Source organism: Epinephelus fuscoguttatus, linkage group LG2, assembly GCF_011397635.1.
Source record: "Epinephelus fuscoguttatus linkage group LG2, E.fuscoguttatus.final_Chr_v1".
Taxonomy (NCBI): domain Eukaryota; kingdom Metazoa; phylum Chordata; class Actinopteri; order Perciformes; family Serranidae; genus Epinephelus; species Epinephelus fuscoguttatus.
The window spans coordinates 44,867,705-44,891,659 of NC_064753.1; the positions used below are offsets into that span (position 1 = coordinate 44,867,705).

Consider the following 23,955-nt stretch of genomic DNA (forward strand, 5'->3'; position numbering starts at 1 on the left):
ACGGCACGTGCATTCATAGCTCTTTTTATTCTGTTTTTGCCTTTTGTCAGGGGAGGCCATTCTGTAAAAGTACGTTTTCAGATGAGATTTAAAGACGTGAACAGAGTCAGCTGATCTGATGCTCAGTTGGAGGCTGTTCCAAAATCTGAGGAGCAAGAACTGAAAAGGCTAGATCACCCTTTGTCTTTAACCTGGACTCTAGAGCAGTTACAAGACCCAGACTAGCAGACCTGAGGGGCCTGTTTGGGTTGTACGGTGTGAGAAGCTCAGTTATATACTCCGGTGCCAGATCATTGAGAGCCTTGTAGGAGATTAAAAGCACTTTGAAATGGTTTCTTAAAGAGACAGGAAGCCAAAATAGGTGTGATGTGTGAGGATGGTTTTGTTTGGTCAAAAGTCCAGCTGCTGAAGTTTGAACGATTCGGTGCTGATACGTAGCTCAATTATGTAGGCAGGTGAACAAGGCATTAGTATTCAAGACAGAGGATATAAGAGCATGTATAATTTTCTCTGTCTTATTGAAGGACAGAAGTGACCTACAATTGGAGATATTCTTCAGCTGGTAAAAACAAGACTGGACTACATTCTTCACATGTTGCTCCAGGCTCAAATTACTGTCAGGAATAACAGTCAATTTTTTTGCACCTGATTTTATGTTTGGATTGATTTGTTTTGCGATATGTTCAGGTCCATTGATGGGAACATCTGTCTCTTCAGATTTAACCCTTTAAAACCTGTGCAAATTGGCCTGAGTCCTTTCAAGACCACACAACAAAGGCAACAAGCAACTTTACAAGAAATGATCCAAAAAATCAGCAAGAGATTAGTAAAAGTTACAAGAAAATTTCCTGAAAAATAATTTAAAAAACAAACAAACAAACAAACAAGCCCCCCAAAATGTTAAATACATATATAAAATGAGAGAGGGATATTTTTTCTGTAATATTATTTTTTAAAATACTTTTAGAATAATTATAAATACATTTTTTCTTATATTTTTGCAATTTACAGAACATTTCTTGCCAAGTTGCTCATAGCCTTTTTAGTGCATTTTGAAAGAAACCAAACCAGGTCACTCAGGTTTCAAAGGTTTAAATGCATGTACAGTAAAAGGCGTCTGAATGCAGCCCAAGAAAACTGATGTCTCTCCAGGTTTCAAAGGGGTACATTTTAAGAGGTTTTTGGGACATCCAGCTTTTTATGTCATACAGGCAACTATGCAGAGAAGCTAATTTACTAGCACTGCCCTGAACAATCCAAACAAAGTCTGAACTACGTTAAACCTAGATGACTTTAAAAAGTAAGTTGTGTCTGATACGCTGCAACTTTAAACGGCATATCTTTATCCTAATTAGCTTTCCAGCTGTTAACAGCTCACACCAGTCAGAGGTGACTACGGCAGAAGGTACATCACATGGTTTTTAACCATGTGATGAGAGACTTAAGCACAAACTGACAGACACAGCTCTGATGCATTTACTGTTACAGCCGACATTTTAGGAAATAGTTGTCTGTGTTTACATCTAGTAGACAACATGGGCATCCCATTATAGTCCCATTATAGTCATGTTATAGTCACCTCTCCAGCTACCAGTCCATATCCATACTTCCGTCCGTGCGTGGATTTGAACCGAAGACCCTCTGTTTCTGAAGCCAAGTCCCTATGGACCTCTGGTTTCCACTAAATCTTGAGGAGAGTATCTGGGTATTCAGCGAGGTGTACAACTTTTTTACCAGACAGTTGCTGAAACAAACTCTCTTTGATGATATCAACAAGGCACATAGTGAACACTTAGATGTCAGAACATGCTTGGTGGGTGCTGATGTGGATACAGTCTTCTTTCTAGATGGGTGATTACTGAGGAGGAAGTGGGTTTTCTCCTCTACCTAAATCTTTATTAAAACATTTTTTTGTGACACTGACATGTCAGTTACAACAGCATAGTAAAATGATTGAAAATAATAAGAGCTAAGGACACACAAACTGCTGGGTAAATACACATTTTTACAGCCTTGAGGATTAGTGTATCTATTGATTGTTATTCTAGCCCAATGTCATCTTTTTGAGTCTTGTATAGCGTCCATTTTTCCTATTTTCTTTCTAGTTGTCCTTCTTGTAGTCTCGGTATGTGTGTTAATTTTTCCCTTAAAAAGATTTCTTCCACAATTATAGCCATTGGTCCTTTGCTGGTGGTGTTTCTGGTAATCGCTGTCTTGCTTGCTACTTGCAATGTTTTGATCAAATGTCTATCACTAGCAGTAACATTTTCTTCAGAAAATGTACATAGATAAAGCACCAAACAACTGCTAGGAACCTAATATGCTAGTATGTGCTTAAGCTTTTGTGAGACTAAATGTAAAACTAGGGCTGCACGATATCAGGAAAATATGTGATACGTGATTACACTGTTAAATATTGCGATAATGATATGACATGAAATAAACAGAAAGGTCATTCAGCTCTGCCTTTCTATTGCTTTCAGTATACTGCTAAAATACAACAAAGTTCTCGTTGAATTAAAAAACAAAAGGACATTGTTTCCAACATCCTTTTATTGAACAAATTTAACACTGAACTGAACATTAAAGGCACCAAAACAGAGTGATAGTCACATTATAAAGAGCTGTTTTCCACTCTACGTTTTCTTAATTAACTCAAAAATCCCTGAGTGAAATATCACAGTCTTTCATGAGGTGTTTATCGCACAAGTTGACATTGCATGACAATTAAAACAAAACAAAACAAAACAAAACAAAAAAGATATTGTGCAGCCCTAAATACTACTACTAGTGGGATTATGGTGATGTCTTGAAAAATGTGACAGAGTCTAAACACGGTGTGAAAGCTGATACTTCACGTGTGCTGGCTCCATTTTTCAACACATTTTGAATTTGTGGTTCCTAGAGGAAGATATATCCAAGAAGAAGTAAAAGTATCAGCAGTTGATTTCACTTATGTGGTGTGTTAGTGGCGCTTTTGAAAGACACAGTTTGCCTGAAAGCATAAAGCAAGGTATGTTTGTAAGTGGGCGGGTTTGATTGACATGAGAGTCGGTCAATCACATGGATGTGGTTGCCGCCCACTCGCTCCCCCTGTAAGGACGAGGCTTACAGAGGAAAATCTATATTGCTTTGTTGTCGGCAGGCTGTTAATCACCAGAAAAAAGTCACCATGTTCAACTGCTTTCGTGGTGTTTTAGATATTTATTTATGGCTTTATTGTGTAAAATGCATTATCATTTTCTTGGTGAACAAAATTTTTTTTATTTAATTTTCTTTAGGGTGAAAAAAGGTGCCAAGTGATGATTTACTTTGTTCAACAGGGAACATTAGAGTCTAATGTGTCCTGGTGAGTCAGTGGGCTCAGGAACATACAGTAACTGAGATGTTCTGCTTTCAGATCCCCCCCTTTTATCATGGCTCCTCTTGTTCCATATTTCCTGTCACTCCCTCCTTAAAAACAATCTGATGAGAGCAAAATGCCACAAAAAAGAGCAGTGTCAAAAAAGGAGCGGTATTAGAATGTCAAAATGCAAAAGTGATCTTTTAAATGTTGACCCCGGGATACATTAGTGAGCGTCAAGTGTTTTTTTGTGCGGATGTGTGACTGCCGGCTGAGTGGCGGACACGCATAAGCTTATGGCACTTGTGTCTGAACGTCAATAAAGTTAATTTATATCACCATTTGGCCTGTCACAAGGCTTTTACTGAAGCTAAAAATCATAAACACATTTACACTTTAATCAATATCATAAAAAAAATATGGTGCAGCAATGAGTGTTCCTTTTCTCCTGAGACATGGGTGCCAAACACATTAATACAGCTTGAACATAATTTATGGGTTGAGAGGCGCCACTACAGCACTTGAACAGTTATACATCCCTCCATTGATTGAAAAGGCTGAGGAAAATAACATTTTCTGCAACTCTTATAATGAGATGCCCTGTGCAGCAACTGATAATGTGTTCCAAAAAAGACTGCTAATGGCTGTAGTGATGAAGGAGAAGAGGATCAAAAACAGTGATGTGATTTCTCCTCTATCCAGGCAACACACTGCGTATACCATTTAAATTTTTATGAACAAACATGAATTAAAGTAAGCTTTTTGAGGGAGTTCAAACAGAAATGCAAACAGGGAGCAAAAAAATAAGAAGAAGGGTATCTCGTAGCTTCTGTCATGGAGGGCCTACAGGAAGTAAGGGTTGGCTCTGACTAGAGATTACAGCAGGGGATTCTGTGCACGGATTCCACAATCACTACGGAAAGAAGTGTGGAAGGAAAATAAGTGCCAAAGGGCGAATGTTTGTTTACATTTTTTGTGCCAGAAAATGAGGCTGATACCAACAAGGTTTTGGAGGGACATGATTCCTGTAGTGGCGACTTTGGTATGCTAAATGAGCATATTGTGATTGAAAGTACTGTGTGTGTTTGTGTGTGTGTTTCATTCATTGTGGATGATGTGACAGTTACTTATACTGGTCAGTAGATGGCGCACTCTGACGTTTGTCCTGACTATCTGCTCCACCTGAGACTCCTAGACTAAAAATTGAGATAAGCTTGTGTAGGTTATGCTTGTCTTAGTGTTATTTTGTCTTTGTTTCAATAGATGGTCATAAGTTTAAGTTATATTCTGAGAAAACATTGGAAAAGGCAGGGTTAGAAATGAAGTTAAAGGTGCCCTGTAGAGCAGTGGTTCCCAACTGGTCCAGCCACAGGGTCCACATTTGTCCTCAGTCATCAGTTCAAGGTCCACACAGTTTTAAATATTCAGCGTCATACTTGCTTTTGGCCATGTTGTCGTGCTAGTTTGGCTAGTTGTAAAGTAGCTATCTGTTGTATTCCTGAGTCAATTGCGGTTCATTCAGAAAAGACCCGCTACCCACTTTCAGATTTTGACCCACTGCTGTAGAGATTTCTTACAAACAAAAGTTATCTTTATGTTCAGTGTTTGTCAACAAAATGCATTACGTGTATCGTATAACAAAGGTAGTGAATCCACTTTCTTACTCATAAAATACTTGCAGAGCTAGGATTTATTGGCATCTAGTGGTGAGGATTGCACATTGCAACCAGCTGAAACTTCTCCATGTGCCAAGCATTAACTATTTGTTAGAATTCCGTCAGTGTTTGTTGTTCAGGAGGTTTTTAACAGGAGCCAAATATCCTCAGAGGTCTCTTCTTCTCCAGAACAAATGGACCAGGTGATTAAAACTGGTAAAAACACAGAACAAAGCAGTTTCATGTTAGCACATCACCAATGAGTCCAGCCCAGCACCTGCTAATGTGTGTTCACCTTTTTACTCCAATAACTAAATTTAGTGACCGTTTGCACAAAACACCTTAAAGTTTGTCCTTAAAGGATAACTTCGGTATTTTTCAACCTGGGCCCTATTTCCCCATGTGTATGTGTGCGTATGGTTCATAGGTACAACTCATTTAAAAATTGGTTCAGTATTGAGGGAGGCGGATGCAGCCGGCAGCTGCGAAGTAGATATGGGGGCAAATGCGTCCCGTATAAGTTTGCACATTAAAAGTGCTTTTTTTCGCCACTGACCGGTTCAGATCACCAGTGCTATCTCTGTAAATAGCATACTAAGCGTTTCCCTTACCTCTGGGCTGTGTGACGTCATCTTGCGAGAGCTTTGCTCCACTGTGTCTGTAGCTCTCTCTACTTGTGGGGCAGCCGTTTTCTTGAGGAAGAGGTGTTTCGGGATTGGATGTCTTCTCTTCTTCGGCTGACAGTAGTCATCTTGGGAGAAGTGAGCACTGCAGACCCGATGGTCTGCAAGGCGCAGTGTTTGGACAGGAGTGTTAGCATCCATTTATAGCACAACTAGCCACAACTTCATCATCTCGCCGTCCGACAAAGGCAGCCTATGAAAGCTGTACGGGGTGTTGCGCGACATCCTGTTCTCGCAATTCGGATAAGCACAAACACGAACCATTGTTTTCAATCGATGAACCGGTCAGTGGTGAAAAAAAGCACTTTAAATGTGCAAACTTATACGGGACGCATTTGCCCCCGTTACCGTTTTAGCTCATTTCGCAGCTCCCAGTTGCATCCGCCTCCCTCAATACTGAACCAATTTTAAATCTAGTTGTACCTATGAATCATACGCACACATACACATGGGGAAATAGGGCCCAGGTTGAAAAATACCGAAGTTATCCTTTAAGTATGACACTTTAGGATTAATTTCTCCTTAGCCAAGGGACTCACACAGTCACAAAAAATCCCTTAAAAGGTTTCCTTAGTTAAGGAAAAACTCATTCACTGCATTAAGAGAGATTTTACAGTGGTACAAGTTTCCATGGAGATTGTTTGTTTGCTTGGACTCACGCCTGTGATGCCTGTTATCATCTCACAAATTTGGCTTATAGTTAGAGAATGAAAAAATGGCAGAAGGAAAAAAATACTAGAACCATCTTGGTCAGAGGAGGAAAAGGTGAAACTTCTGAGGGGATTACAGTCATAGAAAGCAGAAACTAAATTTGAAATACCAGAAAACAATTGTAGGAAGAAGCGATGAAAATTAATTCTTAAGTGTAAAATCAAAAGCGTATTCATCAGGTTCTCCTGGTCGCAGAACACACAAAGCCAACCACAGGTACATTCTTGTGTGGTGTTTCGCCTCAGTATGTTTGCATTTCTTTAGCACTATTTCTCTTGCATGTTGCTCCTTACTGTCTGGCACCTGGTCACTGCCCTTTTTATGAAGCCCCGGCATCAGCAAAGTGCTGTGGGGCACAGAGCACAGGAATTAGGAAGAAAATACAGGCGGAGGGCAGAGTCTGCAGAAAAATACGCTGCCGCACTTTGAGACTGGGTCATGAGAGATCACTGAGAAGGATTACTTCTGTATGAGTCTATATTTTGTATTTTAGGGAAACTTCTACATAGTATGTCTTTATGTAAAGGACCTGATTACACCTTCCAACTTTTTAGATCTGAGAAGGTTTTTCTTTTTACAACAGGGGTGACAAACTCATTTTAGGTCATAGGCCACATACAGCCCAATTTGATCTTAAGTGGAGCAGACCAGTAAAACCACTGCATAATCACCTATAAACTACAACCCCTTCAGATGTTCCCTTTTTTAAGTGTAAATAAGTTTATTAATTATATAAATGTTCATCCTCAGAAAATGATACTAGCATGTCTCAGTTTTTCCACATTCAGTCAGTCTACTTAATTATATGCGACTCGTTTTCATAATTTTCCATTAAAGTGGAAGCTACTGAAGAAGCAGGTTAAGTCATCTCCTGCCTTACAAACCATTTACAAACTGCAGTTTTGTCAGTGCCTCAGCAGTAAGGTTCCACTAATATTATTTTAAGATAGAAGTCTGATACGGATTCTTTGTACTGAAGCTGCTGATTGACAATGTTTTGCACAATATTCAGTATATTTAAATATGACCACAGTTAGTAGTCATTGGTTTTTTTTTAGAGAACTGTGTTCTAGTCCAGGCGGAAAAGCCTCTGTGGCAGCATTTTACATGAAGCTCCTGAAACCCCTTAGCCTTCACAAGTGCACCAACATTAGGTGTGCAAAGTCATCTAGTGGGCCGGATTGGACGATTTGGCGGCCAGTTCTGGCCCCAGGGCCGTGTTGAACACCCTAGGTTTTTGCATTTTGTTTCAGTCAACATTTCAGTTAATTTTAATAAAACTGAACATACCAACTTAGTCAGATCTGGAGACCAGACCCCTCTATCAGACAGACTGTTGACAATTCCCCCTCCCCTACTGCCCAAAGGCTATAATGTGAACCCTGAGGAAACCCATTGTTTTTACTACTAAGGTATAAAAATGGTAGACCAGTCAGTAAAAATGTTAGTGCCTCTCTGTGCCTGTGCTTTTTCAAAGTGGCCAGCTGCACACTATAACTCTGAGCTCTTTCTTTCAGTCACTAGGTGTTTGTAGGAAAAGTGTCTGTGGCCAGCTGGCCCCATTCCACCGTACGGACAACTTCCTCCTGAGCCTCCATAATCACGTGAGTCTTCTCTGGCTTCATATTCCATCCCTCATGTGTCTATTGCTGAACTTTGCTGGCTGACAGGTAATACATTTTAATATGAATGCATAATAGCATGCATATTAGAATATATTATACACATAATATTTGGTTTCAAGTGTTGGGGCATAGTCTGACTTTGACAATGCTGAATACTTTAGGAACAATTTTCCTTTTTTCTTGAACACATTCATTTGTCAGCTCTTTACAGATCGTTCCTCAGAAAATCACTGAGCAGCAGATGAGTTTACCAGAATTCCTCATTAATCAAAGGATGGGGAATGTTGGCAGTGTCAGCGCAGCACGGAAGAATATTTTTGTTTTTTTGTATACTTGTTTTTTTTTTGTTTTTTTTTTTTAATTCAAATAAGCCTGCAGCATTTTTGACAGCACTCTGTTTTGAGGGAGTACATTGGTGGAAGCGAGGGATGTTGGCAGCAGAGGGAGCTTGTTAAAAGAGCAACTCTGGCTTTCATGAGAAATGAGTATGCAGACAACTGGAGGCATGCTGTGCGAGGATCTACAGGCACTGTTGTGTGTGATCCCTGCACCCAGTGCACTCGCCTGGTGCTTGGATGCTGGTGTGGGTGATGTCTATGGACAAAACAAGGGTCCCTTTGCGCAGCACAGCATTATTTTCCCTGAGGCGTGTTTGATGAGATGACCAGTTATTTGTGTGTATACAGTGTTTATGATAAGTCAAGACACGTTATTTGTGTTGTTTTTGCTTGAAACTGAAATATGGCTCAGAAATGATTTGTTGCTTCAACAAATCAGGCATCTTTCTGTATGCCTTGTATTTATGGTACAGGATGTAACATTTTTTTATTGCTAATGGGAGAACATATTAAAAAGTGAGACCTTCCCCAACTTTTTCGTGAAAATCCAAACAATGTGGTGAACCTTAGCCAAGAAATCCCTTTGTGGCAAAAAGCCCTTATGGCAAACTTCTTCCAACAGCGTGCTGCATCTCTCTCTGCAGTGTGCAACAGTAGATAACATTAGCTTAGAAATGGAGTCTGTTAACGTCAACTAACGACCAGTTCCCACCACGACAGAGTCCACACCTGCTGTTCTCATTATTTACATTTTGCAGCGACAGCCTGGAGATGGACCATCACGTACTGCCGAGGTTTGACCTGACTGAATTTGAGCTGCCCTGGCTGAAGGTCCGTCTCCGGAGTTGCCATCGATATTCCTACAGGGGAAGTAATTTCGGAGAAGCAGAAAGACAGCGGTATGTGTTGGCTAATTCTCATTTGTGGTCAGATTCAGTGCCCCATATCATAATTTCAGTTACCCTGGTGCTGAAGAGGAAGCCCAAAAAGCAAACACTGTAGGCCTGATATATTATGATACTGTGGTTTCAGCTGGCTAATGTAAGCTAGTGTCGACCTGCTTTCTGACACGATGAATTGCTAGTTAGCGAACACAGCAAAATACTGTAGAGTGCTCCAGGGATGACGTTTTTCTGTTGGCCAGCATGAAGGTTAGCATCACCCTGGTTCCCTTGTCAAAAGGCCTATGGGATTTTCCATTGGATTTTGGATTAATGCAGAGAATAAGCTCTGTGGCAAATAAAAGTTTCTGATACTTAGACGCTTTGTTCAGTAAGATAATCTTCACAAATGAGCATCACTTACATTTTTTATTTTTAAGCCTAAATGCATTTCCATAAGTAAAAAGCTAACATTAGGCTATGAACAAACTACACTACAGTCGCATGATTGAACATCCTTACCATGACGACACTGTAAAGGGGTGTTCAGCTTGATATATGTTCTGTAGTCTCATTTAGCAGCTGCCTTTTATAACAAACAAAACATGAAAGTCTCTTAAGATTTTGTTAACCACAGACCTTACTTTAGGCATTTCACAGAAACCCATTGACTTCAAGACAAGGGAACTAGGAGTGCTAAAATGCTAACTCATTTCTGGGGTTTAGGACTTAATCCTGGAGCACTTTATTGAGAGGATAACGTTAGCTAATTCATCCAGACTCCAGGGCTGGTTTGCAAATTACTTTATCAGCTATGAAACAACCAACAGCAGATCCATGCAGTGTAGCTAATTTACACTTAGCTGGGCAACCAACAAGGTAACAGTAACTGAAGCTAAGGTTAGTGAGCAAGCTGTAAAGCTACGCTGCATGGATCTGCTGTTGGTTGTTTCATAGCTGATAAAGTAATTTGTGTGCAATTTCATAATTTCATGACATGAGAGAAAGAGGTGTCACCATTAACAAGGATTTTTTTTTTTTTTTAAAACATTTAAGTAACAGCCTTTAAAAATAGGAGAAAATATTTCTCAAAGCGGAAAATTGGTTCATATTTTGAAACTATTCTGATTTTGGATTTTTTTTTTTTTTTTAAAACATCTGGTCTGTACTACCTTGCTTCGCACTGCGACCTGACTCTAGACACAAGGAAGAAGAGAGATGGCTTTATTTTTTAAAGGTAAGGGACAACAAAACAAAAAAATCATCTCCAATAATTTCTGCGACTCATGATTCACATTCCATCAGTTTTTATTGACTGAAGCAAAGGCAGTTAATCACTGTTGTAGATGAACTGAGATGCACTGCATGTTCCTGCCTGACCTGCACCAAGACCATGATTTCCAGTGCAGTCAAACTTGAATAGGAAAGCATGTGAACCTGAGGACCTTGATTTGCCGGCTGCTCATTCAAGAGTTGTCCCACAGTGCTTTGCAGCGTACCTGCAGGTGCTTCCGGATCACAGGCATTCAATCTCCTCCAACCCTGGATCTGCCCTTACCATCAAATTTCATCAAATTTGAAGCAGGCCGGCGTGAAAAGGCAAATGATTACAATCTGCTCTCCTGATTGAACTCTACCGACCTTTCTGCTACAAATGTCTTTTTAAAAAGCTCCGGCGAATGTCAAACTATTCCTTTTTCTTCTGTTGGGAGGGCTGCGGGGTCCAGTCCACTCTGCTTCATCTGCACGGCGATGTCGAACAGGTAGTCGTAGCATTCACACCTAAAAAAAAAAAAAATACAGCAGTATTTTGAGTGTTAGGAGAAAATACAACATACAGGTTTTAAATCTGTTGTCTTTGTTGCACATGCCCTCAATACAAATGTACTAATGCACTCTTAGTCATAAACAGGTCAAAGAGGTTAATAGTGCTGGGAGGCAAATGCTCACATAGTCTTAGCTTTTTCCCAGGTCTCGCCCCAGACATAGACACCGTGTCGGCGGACGAGGACGGCACATGAATCTGGGTAATCCTCCATTGCCCGGGCCATCCGGTCTTTCAAGTCCTTCTCCTCTGGTGTATTTTCAATAATGGGCACAACCAGGCTGTCATCATACCTGTGGATATGCAGGGTACAAAATGACAAATGACACTCAGACTGATAACTTTGAGACATGAACTTTTGCCATCAGAGTACTGTCAGGTAGAGACTCTAAATCAGTGGCTCCCAAATGTTGGGTCCTGGTCCAAAAGTGGGTCACAGGTTTGGGGTTTTCTCTGTTGTGTCATTCAAGTTGAATATCTTTGAGTTTTGGACTGTATGATGAACAAAACAAACAAATTATGTTGTCACCTCTGACCTTTTCCCCAACTGATCAACTATTCAAAATGATGACTAATAAAAATATGGATTTATTTCTGCTGTAATCCAACAGGCTCCCGACTGCCTCCTTTCTAGCTCCAACCAGAGAGAAAGAATCGAACGCTCTGCCAACGTTTCCCCCTCCTCAGCTGCCTGAACAGGTAACAAGTTTACTGTCTATCTCTGAACTAAATAATAATGGTATTACTAATCCTGTCTGGCTTTAACCAAGTATGAGAAAAGAAATTCCAACAACAACAACAGCTTTGTGGTGGGGAGCCACATGTTTTAGCCTGTGATTTGCATCAGGTGATTGAGAAAAGTAAGACAAGACAGGACACATTTATGTATCAAGAGATTATGGCCAAGAAAGACTTGTTTATATCGTCATTGGTTTTACGTGTAAATACCCACAGACTATGATGGATTAAGAAATCGCACTCATCATGTGATTAATTTGAAGTACCATGGTTATGTTCGTCTTAACACTGGTAAAGGCAATTAGCCAATCGCGTTGGTTTCAACGGTGAAGTTGGAAGCTTTAATACCAGGCGATGCTGGAAAGTTCTACTGTCATGTCAGTACTCCACCCTGACTAATTTATTATAGGGAGGAAAGTTTTCATTAATCTTAGCAGACCTTGACAGGTGAGCTAAATATATCAAAAATTTAACACTGTTAGTATTTCTAACATGCCAAAAGAATACTTCACCCAATTCAATTAGTCATGCTGTGTTACCTTGAACTTGTGAAGAACTCTGTTTTCTTCACATGCCTCCACAGAAAAGGGCAAACATACTGATTTATTGGGCACCAGGTTTAACAACAGCAAAACTATAGCAAAACATCTGTTTACAAACTCTCACACAACTCATGCAGTGTAAATCAAGTCTTGTTTATCCAGTCGTATGCTCAGTACTGGAGTCTGGCTTTAAAGAGAGCAAAGACGAGTTTCACTTTGAAATACTAAGTTTTAGTATGGGGGGATGTGTTATTCATGTCTGGATAAATGAGACTTGGATTATACTGTACAAGGCGTGAGAGTTTTTGTGAGTGTTTTGCTGTAGGTTAACATGGTCTCCAACAGAGGTGGGCAATGTGGTCCTAAATTAATATCACCATATTTCAGGGCATTTTTGTGAGAACAATAATCTTGACGATATGACATATTAGTAAACAAATAGTTTATTATCAATTTAAGAAAATAGAATTGCAACAAAATAAGCGATACAGTTTGCCTTCAAATATTCAGTAAAAACTAAAATTATTTGTCATTTCTTTAGTTTGTAAAAAACAACACAGTGAGATTCAGATTCTGTAATATACAATATTAATAGTTCGAAGTAGGGTCAGAGGTAGAGAGGTAGGGTGAGAGAGACAAAGAGGTAGAGAAGTAAGGTCAGAGGTAGGGTGAGGTAGAGAAGTAGGGTGCGAGAGGTAGAGAAGTAGGATGACAGAGACAGGTAGAGAAGTAGGGGGTGAGAGGTAGACGAGTAGGGTGAGTGAGACAAAGAGGTACAGAAGTAGGGTGAGAGGTAGAGAAGTAGGGTGCGAGAGAGAGACAGAGAAGTAGGGTGAGAGAGACATACAGGTAGAGGAGTAGGGTGAGTGAGACAGAGAGGTAGAGAAGTAGGGTGCAAGAGAGAGAGGTAGAGAAGTAGGGTGCAAGAGGTAGAGAAGTAGGGTGAGAAAGAGACAGGTAGACGAGTAGGGTGAGTGAGACAAAGAGGTACAAGAGTAGGGTGCAAGAGAGAGGTAGAGAAGTAGGGGGTGAGAGGTAGAGAAGTAGGGTGCGAGAGAGAGGTAGAGGAGTAGGGTGAGTGAGACAAAGAGGTAGAGAAGTAGGGGGTGAGAGGTAGAGAAGTAGGGTGCAAGAGAGAGAGGTAGAGAAGTAGGGGTGAGAGGTAGAGAAGTAGGGTGCGAGAGAGAGGTATAGAGATAGGGTGAGAGAGAGGTAGAGGAGTAGGGTGAGAGAGACAGAGGTATAGAGGTAGGGTGCGAGAGAGAGTGAAAGAGAGGTATAGAAGTAGAGAGCGAGCGAGCATTTATGTATACATACATACATACATATATATGTATATACATACATATATAGAGGGAGAGATAGAAAGAGCGATATAGAAGTGGAGAGATATATATATATATAAATACAGATAGACAGTGGGAGGGAGACAGAGGTATAGAGAGAAGTAAAAAGAAATATTGCACATTCACACATGTAGTTTTTTGTCAAGCTGCAAGCGTCACATATGTTTACGACAAAATCACTGACCACACCGACACCTGTGTGCAAACGGCAAAAAGCGAGGGAAAGACGCTGTGCTGCTGCCAGAGGAGCCACTGAATGAGTTCCCTCTGAGCACCTCAGTCAGGCCCAACAACACCACAGGTTTATTCCACATTACTGAGGCTGCTCCTCTTTTTGGAACAACAGCAGAGTTGGTAATTTCACTTTAGCCATGCCTGTTGTTGCCGTGGGTAACAGTATGATGTCAATATGTTGACCAGTCAAAATACTGCGAGTACTGCAATATGACTTTTTCATATTAAAATCTTTACCGGTATTATCATGGACAATATAATATGGCACACTCCTAGTGACCGATAAATCAATAGGTTCACTGTTTTCCAAGGAGGCACACAAGGAAAAAGTTTTGTTCAAAAATTCATGGTAACACGGCACAACTAACCCATGTTTGTATTTCTACAGGGCTGCGTGTGTGACACTGTGGTGAGCAACATGGAGGCCCTACAGGGGACAGTCCTGTCACCAATTTCTGTTCATCCTCTACACCACAGACTTAAGATATAACTCCAGGTTCTACCACCTGCAGAAGTTCCTTGACAACTCTGCAACTGTGGGCTGCATCAGCAACTCTCTAGTTAAGTGTTGTGAGCTGAACCACCTGCTGCTCAACAGAGGCAAGACAAAGCAGCTGGTGGTGGACTTCAGCAGGCAGAAAACACCCCCCATACTGAAATGAAGGATTACAAGTACCTGGGAGTTCACCTGGACAACAAGCTGGACTGGGCTAAGAACACAGAGGCTGTGTCCACATGCAGAAGACCACCTGCAGAGGCATCCTGTCATTCAGTGACCACAGTACCCTGCTGAGGATGTTCTACCAGTGTGTGGCAGTCAGTGTCATCATCTTTACTGTCACGTGCTGGGGCAGCAGGGTGAAGGGCTGTCAATGCCAATGACATCACTTGGCTCATCAGGGATGCTAGCTCTGTCATGGGAATGGAGCTTGATTCTTCGGTGGTGATGTCAGAGAGAAGGACGCTGCACATGTGGCGCATCATAAACAGTGACTCAACTTTTATACAACATGCTGCACAGGACCATCTCTACCACCACGACCTACCACAGAATATCACTGGGAATCCCTTCTCCCTGTGGCAATCAAACTGTACAACTCATCTACCTCATACAGAGAGATGGACAGCAGCCACATGGGGTGCTCAGGTGGCTCCAGCCTCCTTTTCACATCTGCTCTGTTCAGTTTAATCTCCCTCCTCCTTTCTGGATTACCATCTCTCTCTGGATGATAATTCATTACAACTCTCTGACTGGGGGGGGTCATAATGTGTAACAGCATGGACATGAACAACAGTCTGAACATTTTGAATTAACAATTTAAACTCCCCTGTGCTAAGATTTAATATTGCATACTTTTCATACAGATCTGTGGTCCTCATATCAACCTTAACAACATTTTGTATATTTTAGGTTTGCACCTTTTAGTTTTACAACCCTTACCCTTGACTTTTTGTACATTTGGTTTTGCACCTTATTGATAATCCTAAAGCTACAGTTGGTAACTTTTAAGTTTAAGTTTATTTACTTTATTAATCCCCGAGGAGAAATTCAATGTTTTCACTCTTGCTTGTCAATTACACACAGGTCCGAAAGACACACACATGCACAAACAGGACCTATACATGCACAAAGTGGAGAGATGTCAGAGTGAGGGGGCTGCCCTTGGTGGGGCGCCCCGAGCAGTTGGGGGGCTCGGTGCCTTGCTCAAGGGCACCTCGGCAGTGCCCAGGAGGTGAACTGGCACCTCTCCAGCCACCAGTCCACGCTCCATATTTTGGTCCGGATGGGGACTCAAACAGGCGACCCTCCGGTTCCCAACCCAAGTCCCTATGGACTGAACTACTGCCACCCCAACTGTCACTGTAACTGTCACTATATTCTGAAAGAAATCTCTCTTCCTATTGCTTCTGTTGGCATTCACTAGAATCTACTGTGACACCAAAAACAACCAGTCAGAGCCAAAGAGTCTCTACCATAGCTGTCAAACTGTTAAACTTGGCAGTGCTAATCAAATATGAATCAAGATTCTGTTACTGCATTGCCTATTCCTCACCTAAGATGTTTCCAGAAACATATTTTTGTGCACTGCTCAGCTGTAAAATGAGAGTTTTTGACCTGGCTGCCATGTTGGAAATGATCGACTGAAAAACCAAGCACCGCCCACCGGCCGGACCATCTTTCTCATTTTACAGCTCAACAGTACACTAAAATATGTTTTTGAAAACACTTAAAGTGACATATACGCAATGAAGAAACATGATTCATATTTGATAAGTGCTGCCTAGTTTAGCAGTTTGACCGCAGTTTACAGGAGCAATTGATATGACTGACAAATGTTAAGAGACTCCCCTGCTCTGATTGGTTGTTTTCATACACATGCAGTAATGTCATTAGAAGTGCTACAAGACAAAAGAGAAAGTAATTGGATATGTATTGTTTTCACAGCTTATCTGTCTCACTTAGTGCTATGTGAATATGGTGACAGTTTCAGCAAATAAGACAAATTGTTTTATATTTGTTTTGATTTGCACTCTTCCTTCTTTACACTACAACAAAACACTTTCCCTGCAGATTAAAAGTTTTCTCTGATCTTATTTCAGGGTCGAATCCAAACAACAAAGCTGAAGTAGTTTAAAAGGAACTACACTGATTTTTTTTTTTTTTGTGCACAGATGCGTGTTGCCATATGTCAATACAGTACATTTTTCTAACAAAATCCATATTGTATGTAAAATCTACTTTTTCTGCTCAATATTAGCTTGCCTGTATGTATAACATTGGATTTTAAAGTTTGGTTCAGACTTATCATCTCGCCCTGCCCAAACCTTGCTAAACAGGCAAGACTGAGATCTATTAAGCCCAGTTCAGACCAAAGATTCATGATGAGACAAGTTGAAACCTGCGACATTCTAAAAACCTGCCAGTTCACACCAATGCAACTAGAGGAGACAGTGTATCATCTCTATGCAACAACTGTCTGTACTTCCAATCTGATTTACAGCTTTTCAGGCTTGTGTTGTGGCTGAATATAATTTGTAGCTTCCTAAAATATGAATGAGGATAGTGATAGTGAGATACTGGCTACAGTTACATTTGTAGTACTGATGAAACTGCGAAAAACAAAACGAGGATCAGATGGACTGTATTCATGCATAAACACACCACAATAATATAAATTGGAAATAGCACATACAGCGAGCAGCAGCAGTGACCCACAGTCCAACACCAGCACACTGTGAGGGCAGATACAAAGGGCTAAGCAGGGACAGAGCACCTGGCGCAGCAAGCAATAATGCCGTCTGCAGTCATTTTGACTCAAAGATATTTAGGGCCTTCAAACAGTGATGTTAACTGTGGTTAACAGCACAGACACACACCTTATAGTCTCTCGTAGAGCCACTGCCCAAGATATAACACAGGTATCCATGCAGTGACTCTCAAAAGGGCCATAAATGTGCTACCAGTGACTGTCGAAACACTGAATTAGCAGAATTTGAGGTTGTAGTTTCCTTTTAAGCGCACTTTGGACAATGTGAAGTTACTGAAGCTCAGTTAAAACAGCAACATTTCAAGTTCAACTGAAAACTTTTATCACAAACCTGAGGTAGAGCAGGGTCCTGCCTCTCGTGCAATGTGTTTGACCAGGTGGAGCAAACACACTGTGCAGATCTACAGATATCATGGGGGTTCCATATTTTGCATTCAAAACGGAGAATTTTGCCGAAACGCAATGAGCTTGCAGCTATGATTTCTGCTACAAGTGCTTTCATAAACAAGACTTTACAAACCTCTGCTTGACTGAAAGATGAAAATACTTAGAAACTCTTTGGACTTGACTAATCCTTGCTGCTTGATTACATACCGATAGTTGGTGCCTGAGGTGCCCTTACGAATCCCCTTGATCATCTCCTGGTGTGTTATCCTGAACTCTTTGCCAGGATACAGCAGCGTTGCCATGACAGCAGCCTTGGAGTGGGTGTGTATAACTGCCTGTGCCCCTGTATTTTAGCAAAGGAAAAGCAGATTTTTTATTTTTTGGGTCTTGTCTACTGGTATTGTCTTTCTAAAATGATAATTGTAACAAGACAAGAGAAAGCATGCCACCACCCACAGATGATGATCTGACATCAAGGTGCACCATGCTTTGAAATTCTTTGGCACAATTTAAACTGTGTTAGTGATAGGTTCTACTTCTAAAGGCTTCATTATCTGCAGAGAAGGCAAACTAAACAAACTTTCACCTGGCATTTCAGGATAGAGTGGATGAGTAATTAAGAGAAACTGATACAAGAATCATCATTTTGTGGTGAGGTATTTCATTAAAATGCTGACCTTTAATCATAATGCCTTTTATTTAAAAACTATCCTCTGAGTGAAACTTTGCTTTTTTATTAAATGTTATTTGTCCTGTATTTTCAAACTAACTGGAATACTTCTACAAACCACATCTTTCACATGGAAGACCTTCATTTTTGTAGAAAATAACCCTACTCGTATCAGCCTTTACGTCAGAGTAAACCTGTTCAAGGAAAAACATTCAAGGTATTTCATAAACCACTTTTATAGAATAAAATATGGTAGAGATTAAATATGTATAAAATGTAGTTGTTGAATAAAAGAAATATGAAATAATGTATTTGGGGTCTATTACTGATTCTACAATGGTTTCAATGGCTAGTTTGTTAGATCACTTCTAATGACAAAATGGTGTGCTACCTTAACGCCCTGATCACACAAAAATTTAGCAGCTGGAGGCAGCTCTTTGCTTGCGTTGTTTGTGTTGCGATGCGCGTCGCCTTTCTGCGCTCTAGGCGCCTTGCATTTTTGCCAGAGCGCTCGGAAGTCCTCGAGTTGAGAAAAGTTCAACTCAGAGCAGAAAACCGCCCCATGTCATGTCTTTTTCGTCATCTTTTTTCCCATTGTCCAATCGGATGATTTGAGAGGCGAGCCTTCTGTAGTTACCATGACAACAAGTTTACAGTTGTTAAACAATGGAGGAGAAACTGGGGGTAGCGGTTGCTGGATACCCAGAGCTATACGGCCTGACGATGGGGGCAGTTTGACAACCTGCTGTCTGAGTCACCCTGAAATATGCCTGGTAACAGCCACCATAGGGGTGAAGCTCCCGGACCAACTGGTGGTACTCCCTGTGACCCACCCTCCTTTTTAGGGTCTGATGTACCCACACAGATCTCCGTTTCCCTGTGCCCAACAAACTATTTGCTGACAGCCCCTCACCCTCAACCAGAGCTACAGCAAGTCGCCTCCGCCTCAACATTTTAGAAACTAGCCACTAAATAATGTGGGGGAAAAAAAAAAAAAAAAATTAAAAAAAAAAAACCAAAACAAAAAAAACCCAATGATATAATGATTACACCGGAAGGTTAGTGCAAGGAAGGAAGTGATGGGGTGGTTGCCTGGCAACAACAAAAAGGTGCAGCAAGCTTTTTTTTTTTTTTTTTTTTTTTTAAACGAAGGCAGTGCAGTGCACCTCGCGTTTTGCAACCTGCAAAATGCTCTATGCTTTGTGTGATCGGGGCTTAAGTGAACATAATCACAACATTAAGGAACATACATCAGGTTTTTCTAATTCCTTTCACATTAGAAATTAGGCTTGGGCTGTGTCACTTTTTTCATAGTATCCTGAATTTCCAATGGCTATATTTGTGTGAATGCAATTGTCCGAATTCAAGTTTCTCTTTTTTCATCCAACTCAGGCTAACTTCCCTGCCTTGTTAACAGAAACACAATAAAATTGGTCTTGTTGGTCGTCTAGTTAGTTAGTCCAGGTTTGGTAGAAATAAATCCTCCATTTGGAAAGTTAGATTTAAAAATATACTGTTTTACCCTGCAGTCTATCTCTGACATGGCTGTTTACAGTCCTGTAACATTTCCTTAACCACCTGCAGTCCCCATGTTTCTCAGCTTAGCTGCCTGTTTTTGGGAAAGACTGACCTCTGGTGGTGCATGATGTACACTACATACAATACAACCTAACTACAGCATCTCTGTATGAGAGAGGAGCATCTGCAATTTTGATGGTTTTGAAAATTGGTTTTGAAAATTATACGATCAGGATTTCTAAATACCCTGGTATACACCATAATAGGGCCCAAGCCTAGTTTCCATGGCTACTTGTTACATCACTTCTATCAACAAAAGAGTGTACCACCTTAAATGAACATAATCAGAACAGTCATCCAAAGTTTCTGATCTCATTCAGCCATTCACAAAAGAAACATGTTTGCCCCATTATTTTCTCTGTGCTGTGTGAGTCCAGACAAAACAAGTCTATCACTGACTTAATTAAAAATCTTTGGTGGCATTCAGATCACTGATCAGTTCAATCACTGAATGTCTGCAATGGGTGTTTAGTATGGGTGGCATGTGTATGAAAGTATGAGAGTGACTCACCTCTCATGGTATAGGCATTCATAAACAGCGGTGTACACTGGCTCTTCTTTAACTTCTTCCAGGCAGGTGGACAACTGATGTCCTTCTCTTCCACGTCACACACAAACATGTCTTCTGGCTGAGTGACACAAACATTACAGCAAGTATTAACACACTAATCCTTATCTGAATACTGCTCAATCAGAACTCAAGCAGAACAATATCTGACACTGTGGTTAAAACCTGCTCACCTGTATTCTCTCTTTCTGGACGCCTGATGGTGCAATGTAAATCTGCTCTCTGTGACACAACAAACATGGTATGTATTAATATCAAGGAAAAGGGCATGGAAAATAAAGTATTTTTTGTCCATTTACTTGGGGTGCCCTTTGAACTGCAAACATGAAATGTAAATAACGTTTTAATGACTATGTGATGTGTCAACACATCGCATTTCCCTAACCAAGAAATGAGTCATTGTTGGAATTATTTTCTTTCTATTGCTTAGACCAAAAGAACAAAAGAAAAAAAAGGCTCGAGATAAAGAGAAGAAATCAACTGATTCTCAGAGTTGAATTTACAGCCTCATTTGATCCCCTCAAAATAAATATTGAGAGCCAGTAGCATGCAGAAGATGAAGCTATTGTACTCTTTATATAGCACCAAACACAGCAGATAAAGGAGAAGCCTATTGATTTTTTTTTTTTGTGCAAGGTTCGGCGAGGCCTCCTCAGGCTCTGAGTCATTTCTGAGTCAAACCAAAGCAACAGTGGAAAAAAAGAGCTTCAGAACTTTAAATTCAGAGCGGCCCTCGCAGAATATAAAAAGGACAACACTACTGTCTATTTAGTTTGCATTTGGAATACATGTACTACATATTTTCATCCAATATCTTTTGTAAATATTACAAGGCTTTATTTTAATAAAGCAGCTTTTAGGTTCCTGGAAGAAAACTTACAGGAACAGTGTGTAAGATTTACTGGGATTTAGCAGAATCTAGCAGTAAGGACTGCAGATTGATCCAGCTGAAACTTCTTCAGGTTGGATTTCCTTCGGTTTTAATTGTTCAAAAGGTTTTAACTGTGAGTCAAATTATCTGCAGAGGTCTTTGAGGGTGTTTTCACATTATAGTCCTTTTTTGAACTTAAAATTGGAGGAAAACCTCAGTGTTTCTGTGCTGTAGACTGTTGTCATTTGATCTATCCAACATTCCACATCTGGAGACGTGCAGTATCTTCCATGAACCAAACTATTCCTCATCCTGCGTCCTTGCAAGCGTGACTGCTTTTTCATGCGTCCCAGTGTAATAGCATGTGATCTAGAGGGCTGAATACAATGGCAAAAAGCAAAGCGAACCTTCAGAGGGGTCTAAATTCTCTTGGAGTGTTCAAACATATCCAAAAAATTCTGAGTCACCGCTCTGAGTCTGTTTAGAGGGCTGAAAAGGACCAAGTGTGAAAACACCCTAACTGTCCAAAACGAACACACCCAGTGATTAAAACAGGTAAAAAACACTGACTAAACCAGATTCACGTTGTATATCTGTGTTTCTCAGGTGCTGTTTGGCACATCAGAAACAGGTTGCAAGCCTAACACCTGCTAACGTGTGCTCACCTTTTTCCTCTGATAACTTAAGATCTAGACATTCAGGAGAGTTTCACCCGGGTGCCGAATTATCCGCAGGGGTCTCTTAAGGCTAGTTCACATTACACAATTTTCACTGCAATTTTGACGTCACAGAGGATCTTGAGAGCCACCTTGGGTCAGAGGTGAGTCAGCAGATAGTTTGCCAAGACGAGTTCTCATGTCTGTAACTGGGACTGGATATCTGGCTAGAAAACTGGAGAAGTCTGACACGACTGACAAAGAGCATCAGCCAATGAGAGGCGGGATACGTCCCATGTCAGCACGCAGGAGGACGGAAGAAATGTGAGGACCCAGGCCCTGGAGGCAGATCTGATTCAACACTGGGGAGAATATCCATGCCTTTACGATGTTTCGTCTCCAAGTTTGGTGACGTCTGGGGCTTATCTGGGGCTCTGTTGGCAAGGGCTCGGTGGAGAAATCTTTTGGTGTGCAAACACAGGTCGTAATGCCGTTGGCGAGACTCCCGATGACAGAAACACACGTCGCCAGGTATGAACACTGAAAAGATTACGATAGTCTCCGTGATGCATTTTGCGGGGTGAAAATCGTGTAATGTGAACTAGCCTTCACTCTCAAAACCAACGGACACAGTGATTTAAACCAGTAAAAACACTGACTAAAGGAAAAGGTGCTTTTCCTACGCTTTCATGGTGGAGGGGCTGCTAACTACAGTGGCTGGTACAAAACCACGAATGGCTGGTTTGTCTGGGCTACTGTAAAAACATGGTGGTGCAACATGGCAGACTCCATGGACAAGGACCTGCTCCCTATGTAGAAATAAACTGCTTATTCTAAAGTAATGAAAACACAAATCTTATTATACACTAAAGAAAGTATGCTTGCATTATATTCCATTTTGCCAATATATCCCCCTAATTCCTACACACTGAATCTTTAAAGCACCAACAGTGTACAAACAGCTATGATTTATTAAAAAAAACTAAATAATTCTCATTTATTTGACCATGTAACTGATGTTGGGGCCACAGATTGAGACTTCACATGTCTCCTATTTCTTTTTTAACTCCATAAAAAACTCTCAACTAGAGAATAGTCATCACTACAGCAAAAACAGCCATTTGGAGGAATAATACTCTGCAGAGCTGAAGTATTGCAGTGAAGCTTATTTTCTATAGAAATCTAAAAGGTATAATATTTTAACAAGATGAAAGGAAATTCTCCTGTGGATCATTTTAGAGTTACAATGTTTTTCTATCTGAATGAAATACCACCATACATGGAGCGGCGGCAGTCAGTAAATCTTATTTGGTTTCATCTGAGGTTTCATCAAGTTCCCCTGTTGGCTTAATAAATAAATGTCTGCCATTCCCCGTTTCAAGCAGGGATTTGCTGATGGGTGGCGCTTTCTTTGTAGTTGCTGTCCAAAACAACACAGTTCAAAGATGCTTGTAATAACCTGTCAAAGCCTTCAGTTTGAATTCTGTTTCATTATGGCAAAACTGTGGCCTTCTGTCTTCACCCTAGATTTGCACACACTGTCAAAACCGATATAACTGACCTCACATCAGCCTCGCTGCACTTTTGTCAGCACATAAATGTTATTAAAAAAAAGAAATCTCCACAAAAGAATTTACTTTTTTGGCACGATTGTCAAATACATGCAAACAGAAAAGTTAAATGAAGGTGAGTCATTTCTGAACCTTCGCAATATTCTGCAAGACATTAATTTACATACGAACCCTCGTTTCAGACTGATCCCTCCGCCCGTCCCTGTCACCCATCCAAGCTGGTAGAAGAGTCGGCATAACTCTGGGATGAGTACGCGAGGGTGCTCCTTCTCCTGTCACAGACACAAAGCTGTCAACCATGTTATCATAGCTCAAGTTTAACAATCTAATTCAGTTTGAATAAAGACATTAAATACTAAATGCATGTGGTTAAATGTATAAGCACTGTTCTTTTAATGTTGATTATGTAGCTGTTATTTAGTATAACCAATGCATACATTATCAAGGAAATGGTTGGTGATATT

The 23,955-nt window shown here is 40.7% G+C and overlaps 1 protein-coding gene and 1 long non-coding RNA gene across 8 annotated transcripts in view; one reads left to right on the forward strand and one right to left on the reverse strand.

The window, feature by feature from the left end:
- Positions 1–17,775, forward strand: part of LOC125879995 (uncharacterized) — a 248,571-nt gene extending 230,796 nt beyond the window's left edge. The window contains exons 6-9 of one of the 5 annotated variants that reach the window (XR_007448005.1): positions 7,910–7,996; positions 9,114–10,473; positions 11,673–11,760; positions 14,310–17,775. This is a non-coding gene — a long non-coding RNA (uncharacterized LOC125879995). Of the gene's footprint in view, positions 1–7,909; positions 10,474–11,672; positions 13,355–13,452; positions 13,580–14,309 lie in introns of those variants that run through there. The other 4 variants (XR_007448003.1, XR_007448001.1, XR_007448002.1 and 1 more) reach the window with 4 other exon arrangements.
- The window catches only part of LOC125879898 (APAF1 interacting protein), a 36,519-nt gene continuing 23,090 nt past the window's right edge, over positions 10,527–23,955 (reverse strand). For all 3 annotated transcript variants that reach the window (XM_049562069.1, XM_049562051.1, XM_049562060.1), the window contains exons 3-8: positions 23,663–23,763; positions 20,567–20,615; positions 20,337–20,454; positions 17,785–17,920; positions 11,187–11,354; positions 10,527–11,018 (exon numbers count right to left, since the gene is read on the reverse strand). In XM_049562069.1, coding sequence (XP_049418026.1) covers positions 10,919–11,018; positions 11,187–11,354; positions 17,785–17,920; positions 20,337–20,454; positions 20,567–20,615; positions 23,663–23,763 — 672 coding nt within the window. In that variant the 3' untranslated portion in view covers positions 10,527–10,918. The remainder of the gene's footprint in view (positions 11,019–11,186; positions 11,355–17,784; positions 17,921–20,336; positions 20,455–20,566; positions 20,616–23,662; positions 23,764–23,955) is intronic.